This window comes from Ranitomeya imitator, chromosome 5 (assembly GCF_032444005.1).
Source record: "Ranitomeya imitator isolate aRanImi1 chromosome 5, aRanImi1.pri, whole genome shotgun sequence".
NCBI lineage: Eukaryota > Metazoa > Chordata > Amphibia > Anura > Dendrobatidae > Ranitomeya > Ranitomeya imitator.
This window is the reverse complement of record NC_091286.1, coordinates 20,473,387-20,499,926: the sequence shown is the minus strand read 5'-3', so window position 1 is coordinate 20,499,926 and position 26,540 is coordinate 20,473,387. Positions and strand designations below refer to the sequence as shown.

The window sequence follows — 26,540 nt, the reverse complement described above, 5'->3', positions numbered from 1 at the left end:
TGTCTTCTTATGGTAAGGTGGGACCTTTAGGAGACCCTAGGAAACCAGGCCAGGTGTGACCGTTACCTCTGCAATCCTGATTGCTTCCCACCTTGGGTGTAACGTAAAAACAATTCTGAAGAGTTCAGTGATCGCTTAGGGGCAGCAAACCCTCAAGCATTCCGCAGATTGTATCATCTATAAGGGTGAAGAACGGGTCAATAAGTCTTCTGCACGCGTATATCTAGCAGTATATCAGAGAGCGGAGGTCTCCTCCGTATGAATCTTACATACTACACTCTCTTTAAAAATGAAATTGCAAGATGAGGAAGGAAAAGTCATAGAATGATAGAAATTAGAGGATGGAAACATTGTGGAAACCACAAAATTTATTCATTCTGGAGAAATCCTGACACTTCCAGCCTTCGCTATTAATGGTTGTCTGAGGAAGATTCTGCCACTAAATGCACTTTGGTAAATCATCAAGATCCACTGCTGGCAGCTCACAGACCAATGACATCATCGATGTGCTCGATGGAGACAAGTCCGGAGACACTGCAGCCATGGGAGCAGGTTTAGGCCACACAGGCTGCTCACAGTAATATGAGGAACATGCGGCCTGGTGTTGTCGTATTGAAAAACAGCTCCAGGGACACTTTGGAGAAATTGCCGCATCGCTGTTCCACCACAAAATCAATGAAACCCCGAGCTGTTAGTTTGTACCTGAAATAAAGAGTAGATGGGTCCGGATACCATACATTATGCCACTTCACACCATAATCCCGGGGGCACATGCACACCTGCCCACCTAGTTTAGACCTGTGAAAAATTTGAAAGGGAGCATTCCCTACAGTAAGAATACAGAAGGGATCATCGTCGGCCTAGAAATGTTTCTTTACAGTAAAAGTATAAAAACAAGTCTTCACTAACGAGTAAAGTCTTCATCCTGTGATATATGTTTATCTATTGGTGATTTGCTTGGAAATTGTTAATCCCTTAAAATTAGAGATGAGCGAATTCATCAGCTGTGTGAAATTTAAAAAAGAAAACGATTTGCAGCAAATTGCAAGTATCACAAAGCCTATGATTGTCCTAAGAAGACGTAGCTTTATTAATGATCAATTGACATTAACCTATCCGACTTTGCGTAAATGGATGGTATCACACACTATCTGTAATGTTTATTCAGTGTTTGAAAGCTTTATCTTCCTGTCTCTATTTCTGAGCTGTGGCATATTCTCGCTATCCAGATTCACTACAAAATGACTGCTGCATTCCCTGCCTCTGCTTTCATAGAGACTATGATAGTCCTTCCTGATTGGCTGTGCTATACCATGTGATGTGATAGCTGCAAGGCATTATAGGGAAGCCCACATGGCAGTGAAAGAGATCATGTGAACCTTCACGAGCTGAGGAAATTTTCTGTTAAACGTTACTGTTTTTTTAGGATCAAAACTCAAACTAAAATTTGACAAGAATTCGATTTGCATCAAGTCAATTATCTCACCTCTACTTATTATCCATAGATCCCTTGGATAGTGATCATTGATCAGAGATCTACCTACAGTATTCACAGTTCTGCTTAAAAGTTTGTGAACCCTTCACAACTTGACATATTTTACATAAATTTGACCTAAAATTACATCAGATTTTCATAAGCCTTAAAAGTAGATAAAGAACTAACTCAAACAAAGGAGACAAAAATATCAGACTTTGTAATTTAAAAAAAAAAAAAATAATACAATATCACATGTCTGAGAGTGACTAAAGTATGTGAACCTTTGCTTTCAGCATCTGACGGGAAGCAATAATTGCATCTAAACGTTTCCGGTAATCAATAAACTCTGCAAATCAACTTGGAGAAATGTTAACCCATTCCTCCCTTTAAAACAGTTGCTATGAAGGTGGATTCTGTACGATGATCTTCTCACTTCAGTTCTTTCCACAATATTTCTATGACATTAAGGTCAGGGCTATTCCAAAGCGTACGGAGGTTGATTCATCACTGCTGTTCCACTTTTTTTTGGCAAGTTCTGTGTGTCGTTCACCTGTATTTTATTTGTGCCACGTTTGTCTTTTCATTTGTGCCTTTTTTTAAGATCACTTTATTATGTATTTATCTGTTCTTGTTTAGTTCGCCATTGTGGGTGGGGGTTTATCATTTCCAGATCATTTGTGATTTTTTGGAAAAGTCGCAATTTCTATTGCGCAAATTAAATCTAGTCCTCTCCTGGACTAATTGTATGTATAGCAGCATTTTCTTCTGCTACTTTGTGAAATGTGCAACTTTTTGCACTTAAAAGTCGCCAAAAAAGGTTAAAGCCAAAAATAAAGTCGATTTTTTTTTTTTTACTTTGGACAAAATTTATGAACCATGTGTGACATTTTTTGCTGAATTACGCACAGAAAATTACGAATACCGCATGAGAAAAAAGAAAAATTACTTAAAAAACCCCGCAAAATATGAAGTGGGGCCTAAGTCTATAGTTCTTTAACCAATCTTTTGTAGAATTCTTTGTCTATTTTGGGTTATTGTCTCATGTTCTCTTGAGCATTAGCTTGTGGAAATTTTCTGCTACAATTTGAGGGTATAATTCCTTGTTCAATCAATGGTGGCAGCCGTCTTTTACTAGATATAGTAAAACCGGTCAAAACCTTGATACGGCCACCACTATGTTTCACAGATGGCGTGAGGTTTTATTTGCTGCATTGTAGTATTTATCTTTTGCAAAATATAATGCATCTCATTTAAACAAAAAAAAAAGCAGTCCATCCACAAAACATTGTTCCAGTAGTGTCTGCCTTGTCCTGGTGATTTTTAATAAAGTGTAGATGGGCAGTAATGTTCTTTTTGGACAGCAGTGGCTTTCTCCTTGCAATCCTGCCATGCAAACAATTGGTGTCCTTATCATGATGAACTTGTGAATATTATCATTAGCTAATGAGAGAGAAGCCTTTTGTTGCTTAGCAGATATCTTGGGTTCCTTCGTGACTTCATGGACTATTATATGCTTGTTCTTGGAGTGATATTTGTTGGTCAGATAATCCAGCATAGGATAATAATGGTCTTGAATTTTCTCTGTTTTTACACAATTAGCACTGGTCATGTCCCCTTCTCACAGCCACCTCTCTTGGTAGCGGTACCCTGCAGTGGTTTGACAACTTTCACATTAGCAGCCTACTTGCTCAGTTACGCGCACACAAGCACTGGTATCTAGTAGTCTCTAGTAATTTTCCTCACACTCAGGCTTAAGACACTTCACGTTGGCAAACCTCACATTCAGGAGTAAAACCAGCCATACTCATTAGATAGCTGTCGGAAGAACCCTGCTTCGGCTGATCATTCAGTCAACAGGCATCTCAGCCAACAATCCCATACACAGAAGTGCTTGCTCAGTCAAGCGCCCCTTTGTTCTCTATGAGAAGGCCAACGACTTGCTTCTTATTACTGGAATAACAATGTGGTCGGCAGTCCAAGATCAGACGTCCAGTCAACATCTTTTCCGACCATTAGTCTGCATTACACCACCAGTCGAACCTGTAGATCTCGGCTAACATTAGTCTAATGTGTATGGGGTTCTTATACCTCTATACTCCCCTCTGCTATATTTACTCTTCTCTTTTCTCTTGGTCCTGTTGGTGGACTTACTCTTCTCTCACAAGAATAAACCTCTCTCCAACGTTCCTTGGTTGCAATCCTGAACATCTCTGTGTAATGGTGACTCTTTTTTACATGGCATTAGCACATGGTTGGAAATTGTTGAACTGTCCTACAAGTCCACAGAGCACCCACTGCACCAGCGCCATCACCACCTAGCTATGCCTCCGGTCCAGGACTCGTAAAAGGTGGAGGACAAGTGGACACACCAAGAACATGTTCCTTTTCTAACAGGGCAACAATGCTCCCACATAAGTGGTACATTAACAATAAAGAAGTTTAATCTTTTATACCAAGGTAAGAAATTAAGAAGGACGGGTTACTGCCTGTGTCTAGGTGTAAGGCTGTATTCCCCATGTGATCTGGCACATATTCAGGTGACACTTCCACGTTGGGTGACGTATTACTCTACGATGACTTTTTTCTTTTTGAGGCGGGATGGGGGGGTGCTCTGTTCATTTACCTAATAATAGCATGTAAATACAGGCAGAGCTCGCTGCCACCGGGCTCAGGGAGACACATCCACACTCACCTGCGACAAGGAAAGCTCAATACACGTCAATTAATGATTGGCAAACATTCAGAAATATAGATACAATAGGCTAATGTTCAACCAAGGCAAGGCTGGCTGCTGAGGAAGGAGGAGAAACAATACTGAAGAAAATAGTATATTACCCTCTGGAGGAGAAGAAAACCAAACTCGGATTGTAACTTGATGGTTCCTTGAAGACCCCTAAGGTAATAAGGTAAATTTCGCATTTCCACAGAGACGAGTCTCATGGTCTCTCTGTCCTTAGACACATTTGTAGGCATAAAACTAACAGTCCCAGGATAAACTTACATCCTGTGGTATCTGAAGATAAGCAGTGTTACCTTGTTGTGAATTGTGCATGACCATGGGACGTGCTGGGACTGGTGGTTATACAGTAGTGGTTTGTGACAGTCTCCAGTAGATTCTACAGGTTGTGTTCATATCAGAGCGACTGAAGTGCATGTTATGTTATTGACGTTGACTCTCTCAGAAATATTTGCATGTACCTGAAGCGCGGGGAGTCGAGACTTAGACTCAGTGTTACTGGTGGGTCCCTGGTACCCCAGACATAATATTAACATGGCATGCAACAGGGGGATTAACAGGTAGCAACAGAGGGATCAACAGTTTTAATACTCTTGCAAGCACACAAGGGACAAACACCATCAGAGACATCACCAGAGGATACATCACCACCAGAAAGATCACCACCCCCAGATACATCCCCAGAGGATACATTACCACCACCAGAAGCATCACCACAAGAAACCAGAAAATGCATCGCTACCAGATACATCAGCATCAGAAACACCAGCACCAGATAAATCACCACTGGATACATAACCACAAGATACCAGAAGATACATCACCACTAGATACATAGTCACCAGATATATAACCACAAGATACATCACCACCAGAGAGATCACTACCCCCAGATACATCCCCAGAGGATACATTACCACCACCAGAAACATCACCACAAGAAACCAGAAAATACATCACTCACTACCACATACATCACCACCAGAAGCATCAGCATCAGATAAATCACTACTAGATACAAAACCACAAGATACCAGAAGATACATCACCACCAGATACATAACCACAAGATACCAGAAGATTCATCACCACCACATACTGGACATAGCCACCAGATACATCACCACCAGATACATAGCCACCAGATAATCACCACCAGATACATAGCCACCAGATACATCACCACCAGATACTTAGCCACCAGATACATCACCACCAGAAACCACCACAAGATCCCAGAAGATACATCACCACCAGAAACATCACCACAAGATACCAGAAGATAAATCACCACCAGATACATATCCACAAGATACATCAGTACCAGATACATAACCACAAGATACCAGAAGATACATCACCACCAGATATATATCCACAACATACATCACTACCAGATACATCATTGTCAGGTACATTGGACATGATACATCACCACCAGATACATCATCACCTGAAATATCACCACCAGATACATAACCTGATACATCATCACCAGATACTAGCTATACCTGGTTTGGATTTGTGAATCATTTCTGATCTGTTTCCTACTGACATTAATAATTGTTCACAGTATCAGGGGCAGAGACAATAGGGCATCTGCTGCAAGATGCTGAAAAGCAATGATGCACGGTACTTGTGAAAAGCACTTATCTAGGCATCTGCAGCAAGAGGGGAACCTGGAGAACACAGGCAGACATATCAATGGTGCAATCTGTGCAGCCACACAGGGGCCCAAGAGATATGGGGGCCACCGACACAATATTGGAGTGATATTATATTTGCTTATGGGCCCTCTTCTGTCTGTGTCCCCCCTGCTGGAGAAGATATACTATGCGGGCACCCAGGGTGGACACCAAACCAGTCACCTGTAATGTAAAACGGACCTTTGTTCTCTCATGTGTCATCCCTTTCGTCTCTGTTCTGCATTCGTTTTTTCTTTCATCTGTTTTTAAAAACTGAAGCAGGTAGACCGTCTGATTTTTTTATTCATCATTGCCTCTAGGACATCAGTTAGAAACAGATAAAACATGGGTGGAAAACTGACCTAAAAAGTCTGTCTTCAATGTTTCAACCATTTTAACGAATCCCCACAGACTTTAATGGCTGAGACTGATCTGAATTGGAGATTTGAGGATCAGACACGCAGATCCATTTTTTTTAAACAATTGTCTATATGGATCAATGAAATTGTGATACCACACGGACATGTCCGGATGCAGGCTTAGACTGCTTGTGGATTCCTCCAGCCGTTTCGCCCTGGATCTGAGGGCATCAGCACATTCTGCAGCCACCTGCGTCCCCGTACTGTCCTGGCCCTGCTTACAGCTTCCAATTCTTCACTGCTGCCGGTCTGTTGCACTGCTATGTTTCGCACCCAGTGGTCCCTGGATGGCTGGGTACTGCGCTTAACGTTGCGCAGCTGCTAGGTAGCCTGGGCTCTTGTGCCCGACCAACTGCCTGGGCACCCTGGCCCTACTGAATCTAACTAGGAAGCTGTTCCTACCTTACCCCAGCTAGCTCCTCCTATGCTTAACTATATACACACTAATATGATACAGTGTCTTGGGCCCTATCTAGTGGGCCAGCTACAGTGCTACACCGTCCCTACATTGTTATGGAAAAATAACCATACAAGTAGTACAACACATTACGGTACAGCAAACATTTAGAAGGCACGACATACATCATTAAAGGAACTTAATCTTACAAAGTGCAGAAACTGGGACGTACTAAAAGGGGTGGGAGGTAAACCAGTCCCTTTGACCCCCTTACAACTGCAGCACAGCTGTATGCCCAAGGTTTGCGATGTCTCGCTGCTACAATACAAATGAATGTCGCATTGCAACCCCCGAGGATACTGTGGCAAGAAAGTCACAAAAAATCCAACAGGTCCTTTTTTGCATCTTGGTTTTCGCAGTTGAAGTATCTTCGGTTGTGTTATGTTCGGCCTTATTTTGGCACCAGTGTTACCTCTTAGCTGACTGATCTCAAAAGGAAAGAGAACACTGTAAGGTTTAGGGTCAGGTCATACGACCGTTTTCTCCACATCCGAGAAAAATGGTTCTAAGGTTCTTATCAGAGTTTGATCAGAGTATGAGTTTAATCAGAGATTGATCGTAGATTAACCAGAGACGGATCAGAGTTTGATCAGAGATTGATCAAAATGGCATCAATTTTTCTTGCACGTGGAGGGAAAAATTAAAAAAATGTTTCTCCACCTCCGTTCTGTCAGTCTGTGAAATTCATACTGGGACAGACACTTATCCGTGCACCTGAGACAAATAGAGGAAATCTGTGATTCCGGATACTTAAAGTGGGACCCAAAGTAGAAGCTAAAAGGGGAAACTGTGGAATAAACTACAAGGGTATGTATAGTTATCACCGAGATGTCACGGATTTCTGGGGTGGATTCTACAACTCTAGACAGAACGATATATAGTTAGATGACCGTGAGCGGCGGATTATTTCATTTCATAATTAGTGCCAATTATATTCCATGGATTTTACCCGCTGCAATGAAATGTCATGCTGCCTCGTGCATATATATAGCCCGTGTGTCCTTCTTTCCAGGTATACACTATATACCCTGTGCCGGGTTACTGCTCCGATAATTTTCTATCCTTGGGGTTTATCTTTAGGAATTTAGCTCCAATTACAAAGAGATGGAGAATCGGAAGCAGAACAATTTTTTTTTTAAGCTTCAATTTACACACAATAATTAAAGGGAACCTGTCACCTGAATTTGGCGGGTCCTTTTTTGGGTCATATGGGCGGTGTTTTCGGGTCTTTTATTAACCCCTTTTTTCCCGCTGGTCGCGAAATCGACTTGCTGTTGATTCGCTTTCCTCCTTAGTTAACGCGTGCGCAAAGCAATCTTGCCTTGCGCACACGCAGTATGCTTTGCCCAACTGCGGGCGAAGCTGAAAACCATTAGTGCGCATGCGCCGACGCACTATGTCCCGGAACACAGCAAAATACTTCCGGGACATAGTGCGCCGGCGCCTGCGCACTAATGGTTTTCAGCTTTGCCCGCAGTTGGGCAAAGCATACTGCGCGTGCGCAAGGCAAGATTGCTTTGCACACGTGTTAACTAGGGAGGAAAGCGAATCAACAGCAAGTCAATTTCGTGACCAGCATGTGGCCAGCAGGAAAAAAAAGGGGTTAATAAAAGACATGAAAACACCGCCCATATGACCCAAAAAAGGACCTGCCAAATTCAGGTGACAGGTTCCCTTTAACAACAAGTTACAGGCTTGGAATTATCAGATATTATCAGATAACAGAAATGTTACAATTATAATCATGAACATCCAGAAAAATGAGCCTTGGGATATTGCTGATTTTTGGTATTTCTGCGGCGACGTGTAGAGACACATGCGGAGGGTGAGGATTTACTTTGGGTGTCGCCTCATTTCTCAGGGTGACCATAGGGCCGGTATGTTCTGCTCGTCAGGAACATGAATGCCCATAAAGCCGCATTCATTACAAATCTCTTTCACTATATGAAAATATATCACCAAAATAGTCAGTGAAAGTTTTTTGGGGACAAATGTTCCTAGAAATAATACATTGAATCTCCTTCAGCATCGACGTCTCTGTTTGTAAGAGGGACGGGCACAATTTTGGGGGGAAATCAGAAGCCTGACTTTACAGTTTGGTCCTGGTGATCTTCGCCTCCTCCGAGGTGCCCACCAGGTCTTCTGTACACTGATTTAAGACTACAGACTGTACAGAAGATTAGCAGAACTTTCATTGATCATAAAGCAGCTGAGAGGAGCTCAGAAAAAGACACGCTCAAAATCAGAGCGAGCTCACTGACGGACTCTCAGATAACTCATTACGTATTCACCAACGTATACCGTATAGAAAAAAACATGCAAACAATTAATGACAGAAGACCCCGGCTAGACATTTCTATCCTAAGTGCAACACTTTCTCCTTCCAGAGCTATTAATCTTATCGAGCGGTCCGACTCCTAAATCTTTCCCTAATGATCCGCACTGGAACTTTTCAGCCATTGATTTGGAGTAGATGGATTTCAATGTTCTCTATAATACAATTACACCTCCAGGAGCCGCGGCCCCATCAGACGCCTCTGAGCTCTGATGGATTTAATCTCCTTTAATTTCATTAGAAATAATTTGTTCAGGAGGAAAAGTGGAAAGAATTATAGATATTAGAGAATGATGTAACGTCAGTGTATGATCCCAGCAACACCGGCACCATCAGGAGCCTCCAGAAGACATTTATTACTGAGCAATAGGTTGTAAGCAAGTAAAAATCTATCTATTATCTATATATCTATCTATCTATCTATCTATTATCTATCATCTATCTATCTATTACCTATCTATTATCTATATATCTATTATCTATCATCTATCTATCTATTACCTATCTATTATCTATATATCTATCTATCTATCTATCATCTATCTATTATCTATATATCTATCTATCTATCTATTATCTATCATCTATCTATTATATATCTATTATCTATCTATCTATCTATCTATTATCTATCATCTATCTATCTATTATATATCTATTATCTATCTATCTATCTATCTATTATATATCTATTATATATCTATCTATATATTATATATCTATCTATATATTATATATCTATCTATCTAGTATCTATCTATTATCTATCTATCTATCTAGTATCTATCTACAGTATTTATCTATCTATCTATCATCTATCTATCTATTATATATCTATTATCTATTATCTATCTATCTATTATATATCTATTATATATCTATCTATATATTATATATCTATCTATCTAGTATCTATCTATTATCTATCTATCTAGTATCTATCTACAGTATTTATCTATCTATCTATCATCTATTATATATCTATTAATCTAGCACAGTGATTTTCAACCTTTTTTGAGCCGCGGCACACTTTTTATACTTAAAAAATCCCGAGGCACACCACCAACCAAAATGGCACAAAATGGTGCGTCCAGGTTTGAGATGAAAGTCTGCAGTCATTCTATGTGACTGCAGGCTTCTGAATTCTCACAGCGCAAGCACTGCACACTTTCAGGATTCTCCCTTGCCGGTGGCCAGAGTGGACGGTCATGACAGCACAAGTATGTGATTTGGATACTTCTGGCCACATTCTAACTAGACGTGTCCGGCCTCAGTCAATTCATTTTCATTGAATGAGGCCACACATGTCTAGTCAGCACGTGACCGCATGTATGTAAATCACCAACATCAGAGAATTATGATAGCAGTGTGCACTGTGAGAATTCAGAAGTCTGCAGTCACATAGTATGACTGCAGACTCATCACAACCTTGGACATCCCCTTTAATGTTCCTAACAAATAAAAATGAGAATTAGTATCACAAAAAAACCACATTTACATCCAGGTACCTGATAGATGACGTTGTTTGTGGAGTCGCCTCTTTATTTTGATCTTCACCTTGTCCAGATGCCATGATGACTCTTCTCATCCACCGGCAGAGCTCGTTTCTGCAGACTTCCATCTTCTCCTGTCTTCTGCAGCACATCCCGACACAACACCCTTAAAGATAGCAGTGTTATTATAATGCTCCGGAATAACAATATCTGCCCTAGGCTGAGCCCCTGAGTAAATAATTGCCCCTCACTTTATTCCCAGCACATAATATGACCCTCACTGTCCCTCTTATGGTACATGCCATCCACACTGCCCTCTCTCTCTTTTCCATACTTCACACTGCCTTCTCATACGGTGTCCCTCATAGAGAGCCCAGTCTCTCTACTGTGCCCCTTCATTACACTCCTCCTACTTGGCATACTGTCTCCTCCTGGCTGTTACCCTCACACTACTCACTATCTATTATGTGTCCACTCACACTTTCATCCCCCCATACTGTCTGCACACATTTCTAATAGCCTCCTCCTGTACATCCCCCCCTGCTAACATACCCCTTTGCTCTCTCCATATTTCCTCCTCACACATTCCCCCGACCCCCCATACTGTCCTCACACATCCCATCACCGTTGCTCCCAGTACTGTCAGCACACATTTTTCCCCTCGCTACTGTGTCCACCCCCATCTCCCCACTCACCCCCACAGAATATATCCACTGCCCTTCCACAGAATAAATGCACCCTGCCCCACACATGCTAAATAAATTCCAGCCCCCCCCCACGTACACACTGAATAAATCCCCCCCACACACTGAATAAATCCCCCCACACACTGAATAAATCCCCCCACACACTGAATAAATCCCCCCCACACACTGAATAAATCCCCCCCACACACTGAATAAATCCCCCCACACACTGAATAAATCCCCCCCACGCACTGAATAAATCCCCCCCACACACTGAATAAATCCCCCCCCACACACTGAATAAATCCCCCCCACACACTGAATAAATCCCCCCACACACTGAATAAATCCCCCCACACACTTAATAAATCCCCCCCACACACTGAATAAATCCCCCCCCACACACTGAATAAATCCCCCCCACACACTGAATAAATCCCCCCCCACGCACTGAATAAATCCCCCCACACACTGAATAAATCCCCCCACACACTGAATAAATCCCCCCCACACACTGAATAAATCCCCCCCACACACTGAATAAATCCCCCCACGCACTGAATAAATCCCCCCCACGCACTGAATAAATCCCCCCCACACACTGAATAAATCCCCCCCCACACACTGAATAAATCCCCCCACTCACTGAATAAATCCCCCCACACACTGAATAAATCCCCCCCACACACTGAATAAATCCCCCCACACACTGAATAAATCCCCCCACACAGTGAATAATTCCCCCCCACACTTAATAAATCCCCCCACACTGAATAAATCCCCCCACACACTGAATAAATCCCCCCCCACACTGAATAAATCCCCCCACACACTGAATAAATCCCCCCCCACACACTGAATAAATCCCCCCACACTTAATAAATCCCCCCACACACTGAATAAATCCCCCCACACTTAGTAAATCCCCCCACACTTAATAAATCCCCCCACACACTGAATAAATCCCCCCCACACACTGAATAAATCCCCCCACACTTAGTAAATCCCCCCACACTTAATAAATCCCCCCACACACTTAATAAATCCCCCCACACACTGAATAAATCCCCCCACACACTTAATAAATCCCCCCACATACTCCCCATAATCCCACCCCACGCTGAATCTTCGGTGTCTTCAGCTCCACAGCACAGGAGCACTTACCACCAAGTCTCTTCTGTCTCCTGCGCGCCGGATAGTGACGCCAGCAGCGTGATCACATGACTTGATCACGCTGCTGGCGTCGCTCTGACCCAGCGGTCAGAGCTTCAATTGTACTCGCAGCTGGTAGATGTCTGCGAGTACAATTGATCTCCGGGAGCCGGCGCGCTGCAGCTTCTCTGTGCCGGCTGTCAGCTTGACAGTCGGCACAGAGAACAGCTGACTCCCGTTCCCCGCGGCACACCCGACCATGTGTCGCGGCACACTGGTTGAAAAACACTGATCTAGCATCTATTTATTATCTATCATCTATCTATTATTTATCTATCTATTATCTACTATCTATCTATCTATCTATCTTTTTATTATCTATTATCTATCGATCCATCTATTTGTTATCTGTCTATTTATTATCTATACTAGATGGTGGCCCGATTCTAACGCATCGGGTATTCTAGAATATGTATGTATGTATATAGCAGCCACATAGTATATAGCAGAGGCCACGTAGTATATAGGAGCCATGTAGTATATAGCAAATACTACGTGGCCTGTGCTATATACTATGTGGCTGCTATATGCATACATATTGTAGAATACCCGATGCGTTAATACAGGCCACGCAGTATATAACAGTGGCCACGCAGTATATAACACAGCCCACGCAGTATATAGCAGCCACGCAGTATATAACACAGGCGACATAGTATATAGCACAGCCCACGCAGTATATCACACAGCCCACGTACTAAATAACACTGCCCACATACTATATAATACAACCCACGCAGTATATAGCAGCGACACAGTATATAACACAGGCAACGCAGTATATAGCAGTCACGCAGTATATAACACAGCCCACGTAACATATAACACAGGGCACGGAGTATATCACACAGCCCACATAGTATATAACACTGCCCATGTAGTATATAGCAGCCACGCGGTATATAACACAGCCCACGTAGTATTTAGCAGTGTGGGCACCATATCCCTGTTAAAAAAATTAATTAAAATAACAAATAGTTATATACTCACCCCCCTGGGATCCAGCGAAACTCTGGCAATAAGCGCGGCTGCCGCCATCTGCCGTTCCCAGGATGCATTGCGAAATTACCCAGATGACTTAGCGGTCTCGCGAGACAGAATGGCAAAGAATTGTGTTATTCATCATGTACACAGGACAGACTATTCTGAACAGTCACCTAAGTGGACAGCACAATATAGATCTCTGCTTGCTGTCAGTGGCTAGGCTAAAGACACATAGTATCCTAACACCCATCACAGATTTGTATCCAAACTAGACAAGTTTCCGTCAGATCAGGACAGGAGGGGATTGTGCTGCTGATGTCCTCAGCTCACGGAAAAGTCCTTATACTAAACACAATATCCTAAACCTGAGCAGCCAAAAAATGGAGAAAGTAACTATAGTACAGTAAGAATGATGATAATACATAAAGTAATAATAGTGCAATAAATAGTATGATAATAATGCGATACATTGTCACACTCATTAGATCCCTTCACTCCTGAATCTTTCTCTTACTGGCACATGTGGGGTGCCCATCAGTCATTGATTTGGGGTAAGGGCCATCCCTTAAAGGGGTATAATGCTAACACACTTATTGAAAAGCGACTACTTCAAGTTAAAGGGTCAGCCCTCCATTTATGAGCATTGTGGAAGATGCTGGGCAAATGCGGCCACCTTCTCTATTCACTCTCACTACTATTCCTGGTGGGCTGGAGCCACTCTAGGTTGGGGGTCTTAGAGCTTGATATGTCCCGTGGATATTCTATAAATGCCTGGTATTGGGACTATCCCTTTAAGACTTTAAGTTTTTAGTTTTTTTAATCAATGTTATTGGGATGTAATTTCTCTGGAATTCCATGACGGGAACAGGTCATTGACAAGGCAATAAATCTCTGTGTAAACACTGGAGCCGTAAATCACAATCGGTAATGGATCCAAAGGGTAATATATGGAGGGCGAAACAGCTGGGTGTGAAACGGGCGCTCCCCTCGCTCTTGTCCTTCCGCAACAAAAAGATAACTGTTCTCTTCACAGTCACTTGGACTTACCGTCTCATCATTTTTTGCCAGGGGACACGATATTGACCATTGGATTGAACAGATGATTTCCATTTCCCCTATAGTGGGAGCGATTGTATTCACCAGCCTTAATATAGGGAACAAAATGACCCAAAAAGTTCTGAAGGGCTTGGATCACATAGATGCCATCTGTGCAAGAAGCGGGGTTGTCTTCTCTGATGAAGAGCGCCATTCTCGTTTACAGGCTGTGCCCGACATTGCAGCTTATCGTTAGTCCGGTTAATGACGTTGGTAGTAAATTGAACTCGCCGCGGGTTTTCAAATTGCAAAGTATAAGTTGTTCTATTCATTGCTAAACAATTCAGAAATGTGACATTTTAGTCAGATCATGGGATTCTTCTCAAACATCGGACTGCATGCTCAAATCAAACAATGTGGCAGAATTGCACTTTATTTTGATTGTATGACAATAAACGGAACAATTAGACTTTGCAAATCGAAAAAGTCTTCCTAGTTCTTTTTACCATGGGGCATAAGAGGCAAGACCCGGCTTCAGGTTCTTGCCTCCGACTGGAGTGTTGGGTTCTCATTCCTGCAAGTAACCAGTTGTGAACCGATAAGCCGAGGAATACGGTCAGGTGACACTTTTGCAAGAAGATGGATCAAAAGTGGGTCCACTTTTTTTGTTACCCCTGATTTACACTTTGGGTGTTATATAACTCAAAGAAAGAAAAAAATGAATAGTTAAACATGGTATCGTTTCTATAATTCCTGTATTTTGGCATTTTGGTGTCCAGTAGTGGACTCCTCTCACCAAGCATGTACCAGAAGCAAAGCAATAATCACACTTGGTTATCGGTCAAAGGTTGTTTTTTTTTTCAAATGTGCCGGTAACAAATGTAACGTGCAAATACACACAAAAAAAAAACACAAAAAATTGATGACAAGTGGACCAATAATTCATTTATCAAAATGTAGCACACACTACGTTGTCTATTGTATTTCATGCACTATGACACACACAGGATGTGCTAGCCGCAAGGTAAAGAAAAGGATTTCAGAACATTTGCTGCAAACCATCAACGATATAAACAGAACATATTCTGCCGCTGTTAAGAATTTTTTTGGATATCCACAATGGAGAAATGGATGTTTTTTTTTCTTTTTTTTTGGAATTGAAAGAGTTAATCCACCATTAAATGGGGGATTGGCAAAAAATAATCTCCTTATAAGAGAATCCTTTTTAGATTGGACACCAAAATGCCGAACGGCATGAATTCTAGTAAGGCTGCCGTGTGTCTATTGATGTTTTCTTTGAGTTACATTTACGATGTTGCCTTATCGCGTGTTCTAGGCTTTGTTTGCATTTATAATGATTTCCTACCTTCTTCACACTTCCTCTTCGGTTCGTTTGGTAGTGTACCCTTTACATAGGACATCCCATAGTACCCAGCCATAGTCCACGACTAAGGGCGGCATCGGCAGAAACTCGTCAGAGTGGCAGCGTGTTTTTACTCACAACCATTGGGGTCTTTCTTTTCAGTGTGATCCAATAAACCTTGAAAAGTTTTACTTACAGATGCCACAGTCCATTTTCGCTTTTTTCTTGGATTTTTTTTACCATTTCTCAGCGGTTATGGACTGACGCACGCTCACCATGGGAGTGGCCGCCTGCGTTTGCACACGGTGAGGCCTTTCTTTCTTCACTTATTTTGGTGACTCATGTTCCCTGGTCAATTATTCTAGTTTTATCTGAAACTTACGGCAGAAACAAGGACATTTTTCGCGTGCAGGGAGCTGGTAATGGGTTGGATGCACTTTTCTGGTTTTTGATGGGCACTTTGGATACAATCACACTTGCTAATTTAAGAGAATTTCGTGCAGAAGCTTCAGTCTGCATGTACCGTGTTCTGGTGGACAGTTTTCTTCCCATAGTATTTGTAGGAAAGCTCTCACAAGCATCTATAACACCAGAAGGTACGAGATCCTGCCTCCATGCCACCATGCATACATGTCATCTCACCAAGGATGGCTGGAAAATGCCCGGAAAATCGGGAAATGGTGACGTCTACTGACTTCCCAACAACCAGCATGGCGAGGTTTCTTATAGTGATGGCTCATTAGAGGGAGTCTAAGCGTCTGATGGCAGATTCAGGAGACATTATTGCCGGAAAACCTGCAAAAAGGGGATGCACCACATGTAGAGAAGTTCCGCAGCAGAAAAAGTTGGCAACAGTCGGGGGGTAACTTTCAGCTTCTGTGAATATGTCCATTTATAATAGAAGTCTCCCCTTTGGGCCAAAAGGGTTTCTTGGCCAAAGAGGCTGCGACCTTTTTCACCCCAATAGCTAAACTTTTGCTAATAACCATGGCCCCAACTTCAGGCTTCTGGGGGGCTAATTGCTAAATATTTCAGGAGAGTATTTGGCCCTGTGGGAATCTAGTGCCAGTAGCCTCATCGCCGTGGACAGTCATGGAAGCTGGACATAAGGGTTAGGGTTAGACTAATCCTTCAGGCTCCTCAGATCACAGACCCTGGGTGCAACTCCGATCTCTGCACCCATGTATTACCACCTCTGACCTCGGCCTAATGTGGAGGGAACTACCGGGAAATAAGAAAAGAGTTAATTTCTGAATCATATATGGATCAAATATGCAAAACATTAGCGACTTTACAGCTTTGATTGGAAGGGGTTGGACGGGCCCTGCTTGACCTCACGAGTGGTTTTCTTAGCTAATTATCCTTATCTGCTTTAATTACGGTATATTATTACTTGTATGAAGAAAAGCCGGAGTCAGAACATGAAAAACAGACAGAGATAAAAATGGGTAAATGGAAGGTCGGAGGCAGCGGAACAGACGGTAAATGCGGCTCCTGCTGTTCAGACAGGAAATCAGGTTGTTTGCATGCAGCGAGCGATATATAACGGCGCCGCTGATAGTCAGCTGCATAAAATCTGCGTGATCGTAACTATATTGAGGTTGTTGCAATGAGTTCTTTAAATTTTTGCAAACTTAGAAAACTTTTTTTTTCTCTGTTTATTTACTGCTACTCCTTTGTGGATTTTGGGGGGGGGAAAAATGCAAAAAAAAAAATTGTTTGCGATAGGAAAATGCATTGTCCCCTGTATACTGTGTAGTAGAATACAAAAAAGGCAGACATATCGCGTTGCCGTGACATCTGAGCTAGTCAGCTTATAACCTGTATCTAATGTGAAAGCATGTCCCCCAGTAGCTGTTATTGGAAGGAAAGAGGTATTGGGTGTAATAAAGGTAAAGAACTTTTTTTTTTTGTACATAAGTGCAAATATTATTGGCTAAAAATCTTTTTTTTTTTTTCAATTGGGTTTCATTAAAAAAATTGTCACCATTTGGCTTCTGTGTCGCACTCTCTATTGCCGGCTGCAGAATGAGTTAACTGAGAATCTGTCAGTGAGCTTGGGGTGTTCGAAATTCTTTTTCTGAGCTCCTCTCAGCTGATTCGTGACCACAGACCACATCACAGTTGAATGTGCAGTGAAACAAAGAGCCTGTTAAATCCAAGGAGCAAACTTTTTATTGAATCAATAAAAAGTCTGGAGGACATCTTTAATGGACAAAAAGTGACACCAAGAATAGCTGGAGTGCATCCCATGTGGTATCCGGTATGGCCCAACTCATGGTGGTGGATTATCATGGCAGCGGGGGAGGGTCTAACAATGGCATCCATGGCTGCCATCTACTGTATGTCTTCATATTAGACCCAGATAGAGACTGAACGGCATAATACACTGCAAAATACATTTATATTGAAGTGTTAAAAATGTGAAAAATGTAAAAACTATAAACAAATAAAATAAAAATTGCCATTTTTCCTTTATTGTTTTTCGATATTTCAACAAGTATTTTATTGATGTTTAAAAAAAGATTACAATACAGTTGTATAGATATCATTATCCACACCTTTAATTCCATGTCTGTGACTCCATATTCCCAACAACCCCCAGCAGTTAAAATATAAATCCTTTTATTTAATTCATAAAACCAGATCAATAAATCACAGGCAAAAAAAACCACACAATTCTGTCTTCAGAATATTAATAATCAAATTAATTTTATTGCACAAGACAAGGAAAACATAAAAAAAAAACGATATAATTTTGGTATAGTTGCCATCATTCTACTGACCCGTGGAATAAAGTTGGCCTGCTGGTTAACAAGCATTAAAAAAATACAGTTTTTAGAGTGGATGGTGAGTACAGGAGTCAGGAGGAACAGGAAGAGGCTCAGAAGTAGTGAAATAATTATATTTTTCTGATAAGATATATTACAAAGTTTCTTAGATTTGCCCATTCTATTGAGTTACGCAAAGTTTGTTGAAAGTTCCGTTGCCTTTTAATGACATTTTTAAGGCAATTCATATTTTTAGGTTTTCTATCACTTTATTTCAAGATCTATAGCTGTTTTTAGTGATTAAAAAGGGTAGAGTGTATCACTTCGTCAATAAACCACTGGCTTATTTTTTTTTTAGTCCATCAAACATCAGAGAGTATTTGTGTCTGACACTACTGATTTTTTTTTTTCTGAAGCTATCATATTTTTTTTTTAATAAAAATGGAAACCATTAGCAAGTAGAAAATGTATCCAATGTATCAGGTGACGGAGTCCATTTCAATAACCAGCAGTATTTTAATGTCAGTGAGAATTTTTGCCGCATTGCAGACTTGAAAAAGTTGAAGCCTTGGTAATTGCTCCTTTTTTCAGCTTCTGTCTATTTTTACTGAATTGTTTCCTCTTGGAGTTTCTCAGATAATTTTAATCAAATTAGAAGTAAATTTATTTGTAAACAAATTGATGGAAATTGCTGCTGGAATGTGGGAACTTTACGCGGCACTCACTGGTTTGCAAATCAAATTTCTGTTCGTGTATCTAAACCTTCACAAAGTGCGTTACATCGACGATGTTTTTTTGTTAATGTTTTTGTTAGTACTATATTATGTAACTATTTTTTCTTCTTAAATAGCTACAAGACATAATGCCGATCCCTGGGGTATATCAGAAAGTGGCAGAGGGGCAACAGAGAAAAATTGGGACTGTGGAGAACCCCAAAAAGTTTAAAGGACAAGACTTTAACAGCATCCGGGACCTGTGCATCAGCAGGAAGCAGCTGTTTGAGGATGATGTGTTCCCGGCCAACCTCTACTCTATAGGAGAAAAATTACTATCGCAGGACAAACTGCTGAGCATCAAATGGAAACGACCAACCGTAAGTTACACATATTTTATTATTACTTCAGAAATATGGACCTTTGCATCTGACTTTCAGTCAGCTCCATGACCGGTCAGTTGTGACTGTAAGGTGTAACATGAGCAAAGTTTCACTAAAGTTAGTAGTATAGTAAATTCACAATAAGCAAAAATGTTTCATTTTTCTTAAACAAAAAAGGATTTGTCCAAAGAGTATTTAAATATGAGTTTAAACTTTCTTTTTATCCCCAACAAGCAGCTATTGATCTTTTCCCTAAATGTTCTTCATTTTCACTGTTCCGGATTCTTAGCAATGTGATCATTGGAAAGTGTATCTGACCTTCTATAATATACATAAGAGATGGGGGGAGGCTCCTGCTGCAGAAAGTTCCCTTATCGGTAGAGACCAATCTGATCTGAGGTTTGTGAGGAGGAGCATGCTTCTCCCCTGGATATGTTGCCCTCTGTTTGGGCAATTTACATGGACAAGTCTGTTTTTCTTATCTTTTCTCTTACTGCAGACAGGGGATGGGGGAGGCTCCTGCTGCAGAGAGTTGTCTTACAGCTAAAAACAGGGCAGGGAGAAGATTGGGGCATGGCTGAGCTCCTGAGACATAGAGATATTTTAATTGGAACATGAGGCAAAATAGGATCAACGAACAGGAAGAGCTTAAGGGAGAAATTAGGGTATGTGCACTCGAAGTCTTATAGACACCGATTACCATGAATTTTTCCAGAGGAAGAGTTTTCAGCACCTGACGGCATCTTTTGTCCTCAAGCACTTTTTTTTTGGCATCTCTTCGATAATTATTTTTGGGGACATTTTGGTATCAACTATTGAGCAGCTTGCAAACAGAATCCGTGTGATGAATGATCGGGTCATCCCTCGGCTTTCAAAGAGGTCAAACGAAGCTCAGATCTACTGAACATAAGCACAGCAAGCGGTTTTGACGTTTCAGTGCACATTTCGTAAGTTATTTTTCACTTTTGCTCCTGAGCAGAGTCACCTGGAAAAGACGCCGTGTGCACATACACTGATTTGGGTTGTTTTTTTTCTTAAGCGTTTTCTGTGTGTTGTGTCCCTTTAAGGAATGTTTAAAGAAAGTTTCTGTAAGAACCATTGTAATTCCATTATATGGAGACATCTCTGTAATTACAGGAGACAATGCGGGTCCGTGTTCTGACAGTGATAGATGAGATCTACCGGGAGCTGGGAGAACATTAATCGTGCAAAATTATCTTATTGATTGCTGTAAATCATCCTGTTGTTTCAGTTTGCCCAATAGTTTTTTTTTTTTACCTTCAATGATAATATGGAATAATACAGATATTCTATAAACAAATAACAATAAAAATAACACAACATAAATCCTACATGCTTAAATCCTATGTTCATTGACGTCTGATGTCAGGGGAAAGCTAGAAGATCACCAGACAGTGGGGAAAATAGGTCTGCAATTTTTTCCCTGGTGTACTTAGACACTGTACATGTAAGATTATCTACCGGGTTTTATCTAATAAGTATGATCAACTTTAGTCTCCCGTTGCTGAACCTTTAAGAACTCCATTTTTGGTATGAAAAGTGTTAAAGTGGCTGTTCAGTTCAGAAAACTCATTTCGGTATAAACTAATAAATTCTCACTTAAAAGTGAGAGATGTCCTCTGTTCTGGAGCCTCATCTCTTGCCCAATTGACACAGAAATAAATCTGGGAAATCGTAGAGCGGAATCAGGATCCCTCAGCTATGATGTGATCACCGTGATCCGTGGAGTAACCCACCCGTAAGTGTGCAGTTTACCTGCAGCGCCACCACAGGAGAAGAGAAGCATTACACAGAACTGACGGAATTCATTGGTCGGATAGACCTCTTTGTAGTTTCTTCTTGTCCTGCTTGAACCTCTTTACTTATGATTTCTCAGCCGAGTGTATGAAAGTGGGTTTCCCGTATCAATCAATCCTTCTCACCAAGAGACTAAGTCACGACCAGTTCTTTCTATTTGCGTTGTTAGACTTTTATTGGAACTTTTCAAAGTCTTTTATTCGAATTAATCTGCTCCATGTTGACAAAAAGCTCATTCTGGGATCCGTTGTGGGAGTTATCGAAAATGATACAATGTGGAGGCCAAGACTTCACGCCAATACCGGTCCACCACCAAAACCAATATGTATGAACTGGGTGTGCCCCAGAGGAACGAGCAAATATTCCCATGAAATGTATAATGCAACGAACGTACATTGTGTTCCTGCTCAGTTCTCCAACTGTGGCCACTACGGGGAAAATGCAGTCTCATGTGAAGCTTTACTTAATGGGCACGGACTGGTCATGTGTAAAAATTAAACTATTTGTCTATAGATATAGGGTTAATTTACAGGTAAATAGTGTTAAAATGTTGCCTTATGGTAAGTCCGGCTACTTATATCCTCTGGTGATACACTTGCTATTAAGTTTTCACCAATGTGATGCAGGGCATTATGGACAAACATCTCGTTTGTCCAAAGGACATTGTTCCAAAAGAACTTGTGGTTTCTTCAGTTGCATCTTTGAAAACTTTAGCCGCGCTGCCATGTTCTTTTGAGAAAGAAAATACTTTCACCTGGCAACGGTTCCAGGCAAGCCCCACTTGTTCAGTCTTTTTCTAATTGTACTCTCATGAGCATGAATTATTGACTTGTTGAGTGAGGCCTTTGGAGTCTGAGCTGTAGCTCTTAGGTTTTTTTGCAATTTCTTCGAGCATCGCATTGTCAGACTTCGGTGTGAATTTACTCGGACGTTCACCCTTTTGAAAATTGATAGCTGACTTGAATGTTTTCCACATGTTAATAATCTATATTACTGCAGAATTAAGAAATCTAAATTGTTTGGAAATGGTCTAATAACCCAATTGATGGATAGCAACAAAGTCTTTCCTTCTTGAAATTGCTATAACACAATCCTGAATGCTCCAGACCAGCAACTTGCCTGAACTTCTGCTTTTATAGAGATGCTGATGAACACTTAATCAAGGATATTTGGTTAGCGGTACTTGGCTGCTACTCACTCTCTTAAGTTTTATGGAAGCAGTAAGGGTGTACTTAATTTGGCACATACTGCTTCTGCATTCTAGCCTAACAACCCAGTATAATTAGTCTTATGTTGTTCATCTGAGGTTGTATTTACCTATTTGTAAGATTTTTTTTTATTATGCCTCAATACATAAAACCATAAAATTTAAACAGGGAGTACTTTGTTTTTCTCCTGACAGTACATGGCAGAGGTATAGTATGGTCAGATTTTCTTTCCGCATGTGTTTCCCTACAGTCCAGAGTCCTGAAATGTGATCTGTGCTGTTATCTCGGTACAGTGCTATTATACCTTCTCACAATGAGTTCATTTAATGCTTTGTACACAGAAAAGTTGTATTACCGGTTATAAAGTTCAACGGCTTCTACTTTTTTCTCGCTGTATTTGATAGCCGGGCTGCTTAATTGCTTTTCATATATTAGTGGGGAGAAGTGGTTTCCAGTTACCATACATGTACAATGTACATGCTATAGCTGCTAAGGCTACGTTCACATTAGCGTTCCGCTAATGTGCGTCGCTGTTGCGTCGGCGACGCAGCGGCGACGCGCCCCTATGTTTAACATGGGGGACGCGTGCGTTTTTTTGTTGCGTTTTCCGACACGTGCGTCGTTTCCGACGCTAGCGTCGGACGCAAGAAAATGCAACAAGTTGCATTTTTCGTGCGTCCGATTTTCGTCAAAAAACGACGCACGCGTCGCAAAATGCAGCGTTTTTGCATGCGTTTGCGCGCATTTTTTTGTGCGTCGTGCGTTGCGTCGCCGACGCAGCGGCGCGCAACGCTAATGTGAACATAGCCTAAGAGACATACAGAAGGGTAAAGCAGCAATCTGGCTGACACCACCCTTGTAGCACACGCTAATGGAGGTGAAGCATCTTAACTTATCGGTATATCCTTCAGAGCATTGTTTTTCTGATACAAATATCCATTTCCCATGGCATAGAAATAGTGGTAAATAATACAATTCTGGCTCCCTGCAGCCACCACTAGGGGGAGCTCCCTGCAATCAATTTTATAATGTCTAATGCAGTAATCTCACAAGCTCCCCCTAGTGGTGACTGCAGGGAGACAGAATTGTATTTTGTATGCAGGGGATCTGGAACGCGGTATCAAAAGGATCTCCAACCGCAACAAAAAATATTTTACAGCAGTAGTAGACACAGACAGAAGAGGGCCCCTGTGCAAGAACAATATATGGGTCCTTTGCAGTTCAATAACTCATCATAATGTACAATTCCATCTGCTTTGGAGGTGGAAGTTGGTCCCTTTAAGACTTTGGCCTCTCTAGGGTGACGCAGGTTGCATCAATGATATGTCCAACATTGTCTTACGGCATTAGTCAGAACATAATATGGGTCTTATTAGGATTAAATAAATAGTTTTTCATTTTGGAACTTTAGAGCTTGTTCACACGTTGCATTTTTGCTACAGAATAAAAAACCTGTAGTGTTTTACAGTAGCAGGAAAGTGAATGATATTCCTGATATCTCATGCCGACGCTGCTCATTTTTTACTTGCAGATTTGAACCATCAAAGCGTTTTTTTCAATGGATTTTTTTCAGTTTTTTTACAATGTTTTCAAATGAATGTGGAAAAAAACGCAAGTAAAATTGCATTAAAAAAATGCAGCGCAGAGTTTTTCCCACCAACACTGAAAAATCAGCTGCAAATACTCAGCGTGTGCACATACCCTTACAGTAAGTTTCGGATTGTGCTCTTCTTCTTTAATAAAATTGCTATTTTTCTTTGTTTCCTATATTGAATGACGATGTTTTTACCACCTAGTGGAGATTGGTGGTATTGCAGGAGAGGCGGAGAGCGTCGGTAGCGTGCTGCCGTTCCCGCCTGTTATGTAGGTGTCAGTCCTTGTTACTGATCGTTGCATTGTGTTCATTCTTTTTTTTCCCTTTCACGATAAGACTTTGCGTGAGCGAGTAAATTAGTTCTGCGTTTCCTCACACAAATATCGTTCCTTCATCTTTAGCCAATCACGACTTTGTGATGCCGGTCAGGGGATAATATGAGAGCAAATAACAACAAATGGTTACATTGTAACGAGAAAGTTACCAAAACAAATCTCCTGATAATGACTTTTGTGGGCAGAGGACGAGGAGATTCTTAGTGGACAATGTAAGGTCTCGCACTTTCTTTAAAGGTTTCTTTACAACTTTTGTGAACTATAGGAAAATGTATTTACAGAGCAATAACCATCATTTTATCTTCAGAAATCAATAGCGCACGTGAAAACACAAAATGTCGCAACATGTCTTATTAGAGAAATCAACTTTTGTCTCCTTCTGGACCGATCATTCCTTCTCAATACTCCTAATTCACAAATAAAACGTGTCTTCGGTGACTACAGACGCTCATTACTGAGATAGTAAATTACCGTTGGGGCTTGTAAAGTTCTATGCAGAGTACAACCCCTGGCAAAAATTATGGAATCACCGGCCTTGGAGGATGTTCATTCAGTTGTTTAATTTTGTAGAAAAATAGCGGATCACAGACATGGCACAAAACTAAAGTCATTTCAAATGGCAACTTTCTGGCTTTAAGAAACACTAAAAGAAATCAAGAACCAAAAATGTGGTAGTCAGTAACGGTTACTTTTTTTAACCAAGCATAGGGGAAAAATTATGGAATCACTCAATTATGAGGAAAAAATTATGGAATCATGAAAAACAAAAAAACAAAAAAAAAACACCAACACATCACTAGTATTTTGTTGCACCTCTGGCTTTTATAACAGCTTGCAGTCTCTGAGACATGGACTTAATGAGTGTCACACAGGACTCTTCATCAATCCGGCTCCCGCGTTCTCTGATTGCTGTTGCCAGATCAGCTTTGCAGGTTGGATTCTTGTCTTGGACCATTTTCTTCAACTTCCACCAGAGATTTTCAGTTGGATTGAGATCCGGTCTATTTGCCGGCCATGACATTGACCTTATGTGTCTTTTTTCAAGGAATGTTTGCACAGTTTTTGCTCTATGGCAGGATGCATTATCATCTTGAAAAATGTTTTCATCATCCCCAAACATCCTTTCAATTGAGGGGATAAGAAAAAGTGTCCAAAATATCAACATAAACTTGTGCATTTATTGAAGATGTAATGACAGCCATCTCCCCAGTGCCTTTACCTGACATGCAGCCCCATATCATCAATGACTGTGGAAATTTGCTTGTTCTCTTCAGGCAGTCATCTTTATAAATCTCATTGGAACGGCACCAAACAAAAGTTCCAGCATCATCACCTTGCCCAATGCAGATTCGTGATTCATCCCTGAATATGACTTTCATCCAGTCATCCACAGTCCACGATTGCTTTTCCTTAGCCCATTGTAACCTTATTTTTTCTGTTTAGGTGTTAATGATGGCTTTCGTTTAGCTTTTCTGTATGTAAACCCCATTTCCTTTAGGCGGTTTCTTACAGTTCGGTCACAGACGTTGACTTCAGTTTCCTCCCATTCATTCCTCATTTGTTTTGTTGTGGATTTCCTGTTTTGGAGACATATTGCTTTAAGTTTCCGGTCTTGACGTTTGATCTCTTCCTTGGTCTACCAGTATGTTTGCCTTTAACAACCTTCCCATGTTGTTTGTATTTGGTCCAGATTTTAGACACAGTTGACTGTGAACAACCAACATCTTTTGCAACATTGCTTGATGATTTACCCACCTTTAAGAGTTTGATAATCCTCTCATTTGTTTCAATTGACATCTCTCATGTTGGAGCCATGATTCATGTCAGTCCACTTG

General features: G+C 41.1%; 1 protein-coding gene across 4 annotated transcripts in view; it reads left to right on the top strand.

The window, feature by feature from the left end:
* CAPN13 (calpain 13) overlaps positions 1-26,540 on the top strand; it is a 144,232-nt gene that overhangs the window by 1,652 nt on the left and 116,040 nt on the right. The window contains exons 1-2 of one of the 4 annotated variants that reach the window (XM_069768373.1): positions 4,127-4,375; positions 19,505-19,747. In XM_069768373.1, the coding sequence (XP_069624474.1) occupies positions 19,517-19,747 (231 nt within the window). In that variant the 5' untranslated portion in view covers positions 4,127-4,375; positions 19,505-19,516. Of the gene's footprint in view, positions 1-4,126; positions 4,384-16,055; positions 16,189-19,504; positions 19,748-26,540 lie in introns of those variants that run through there. The other 3 variants (XM_069768375.1, XM_069768376.1, XM_069768372.1) reach the window with 3 other exon arrangements.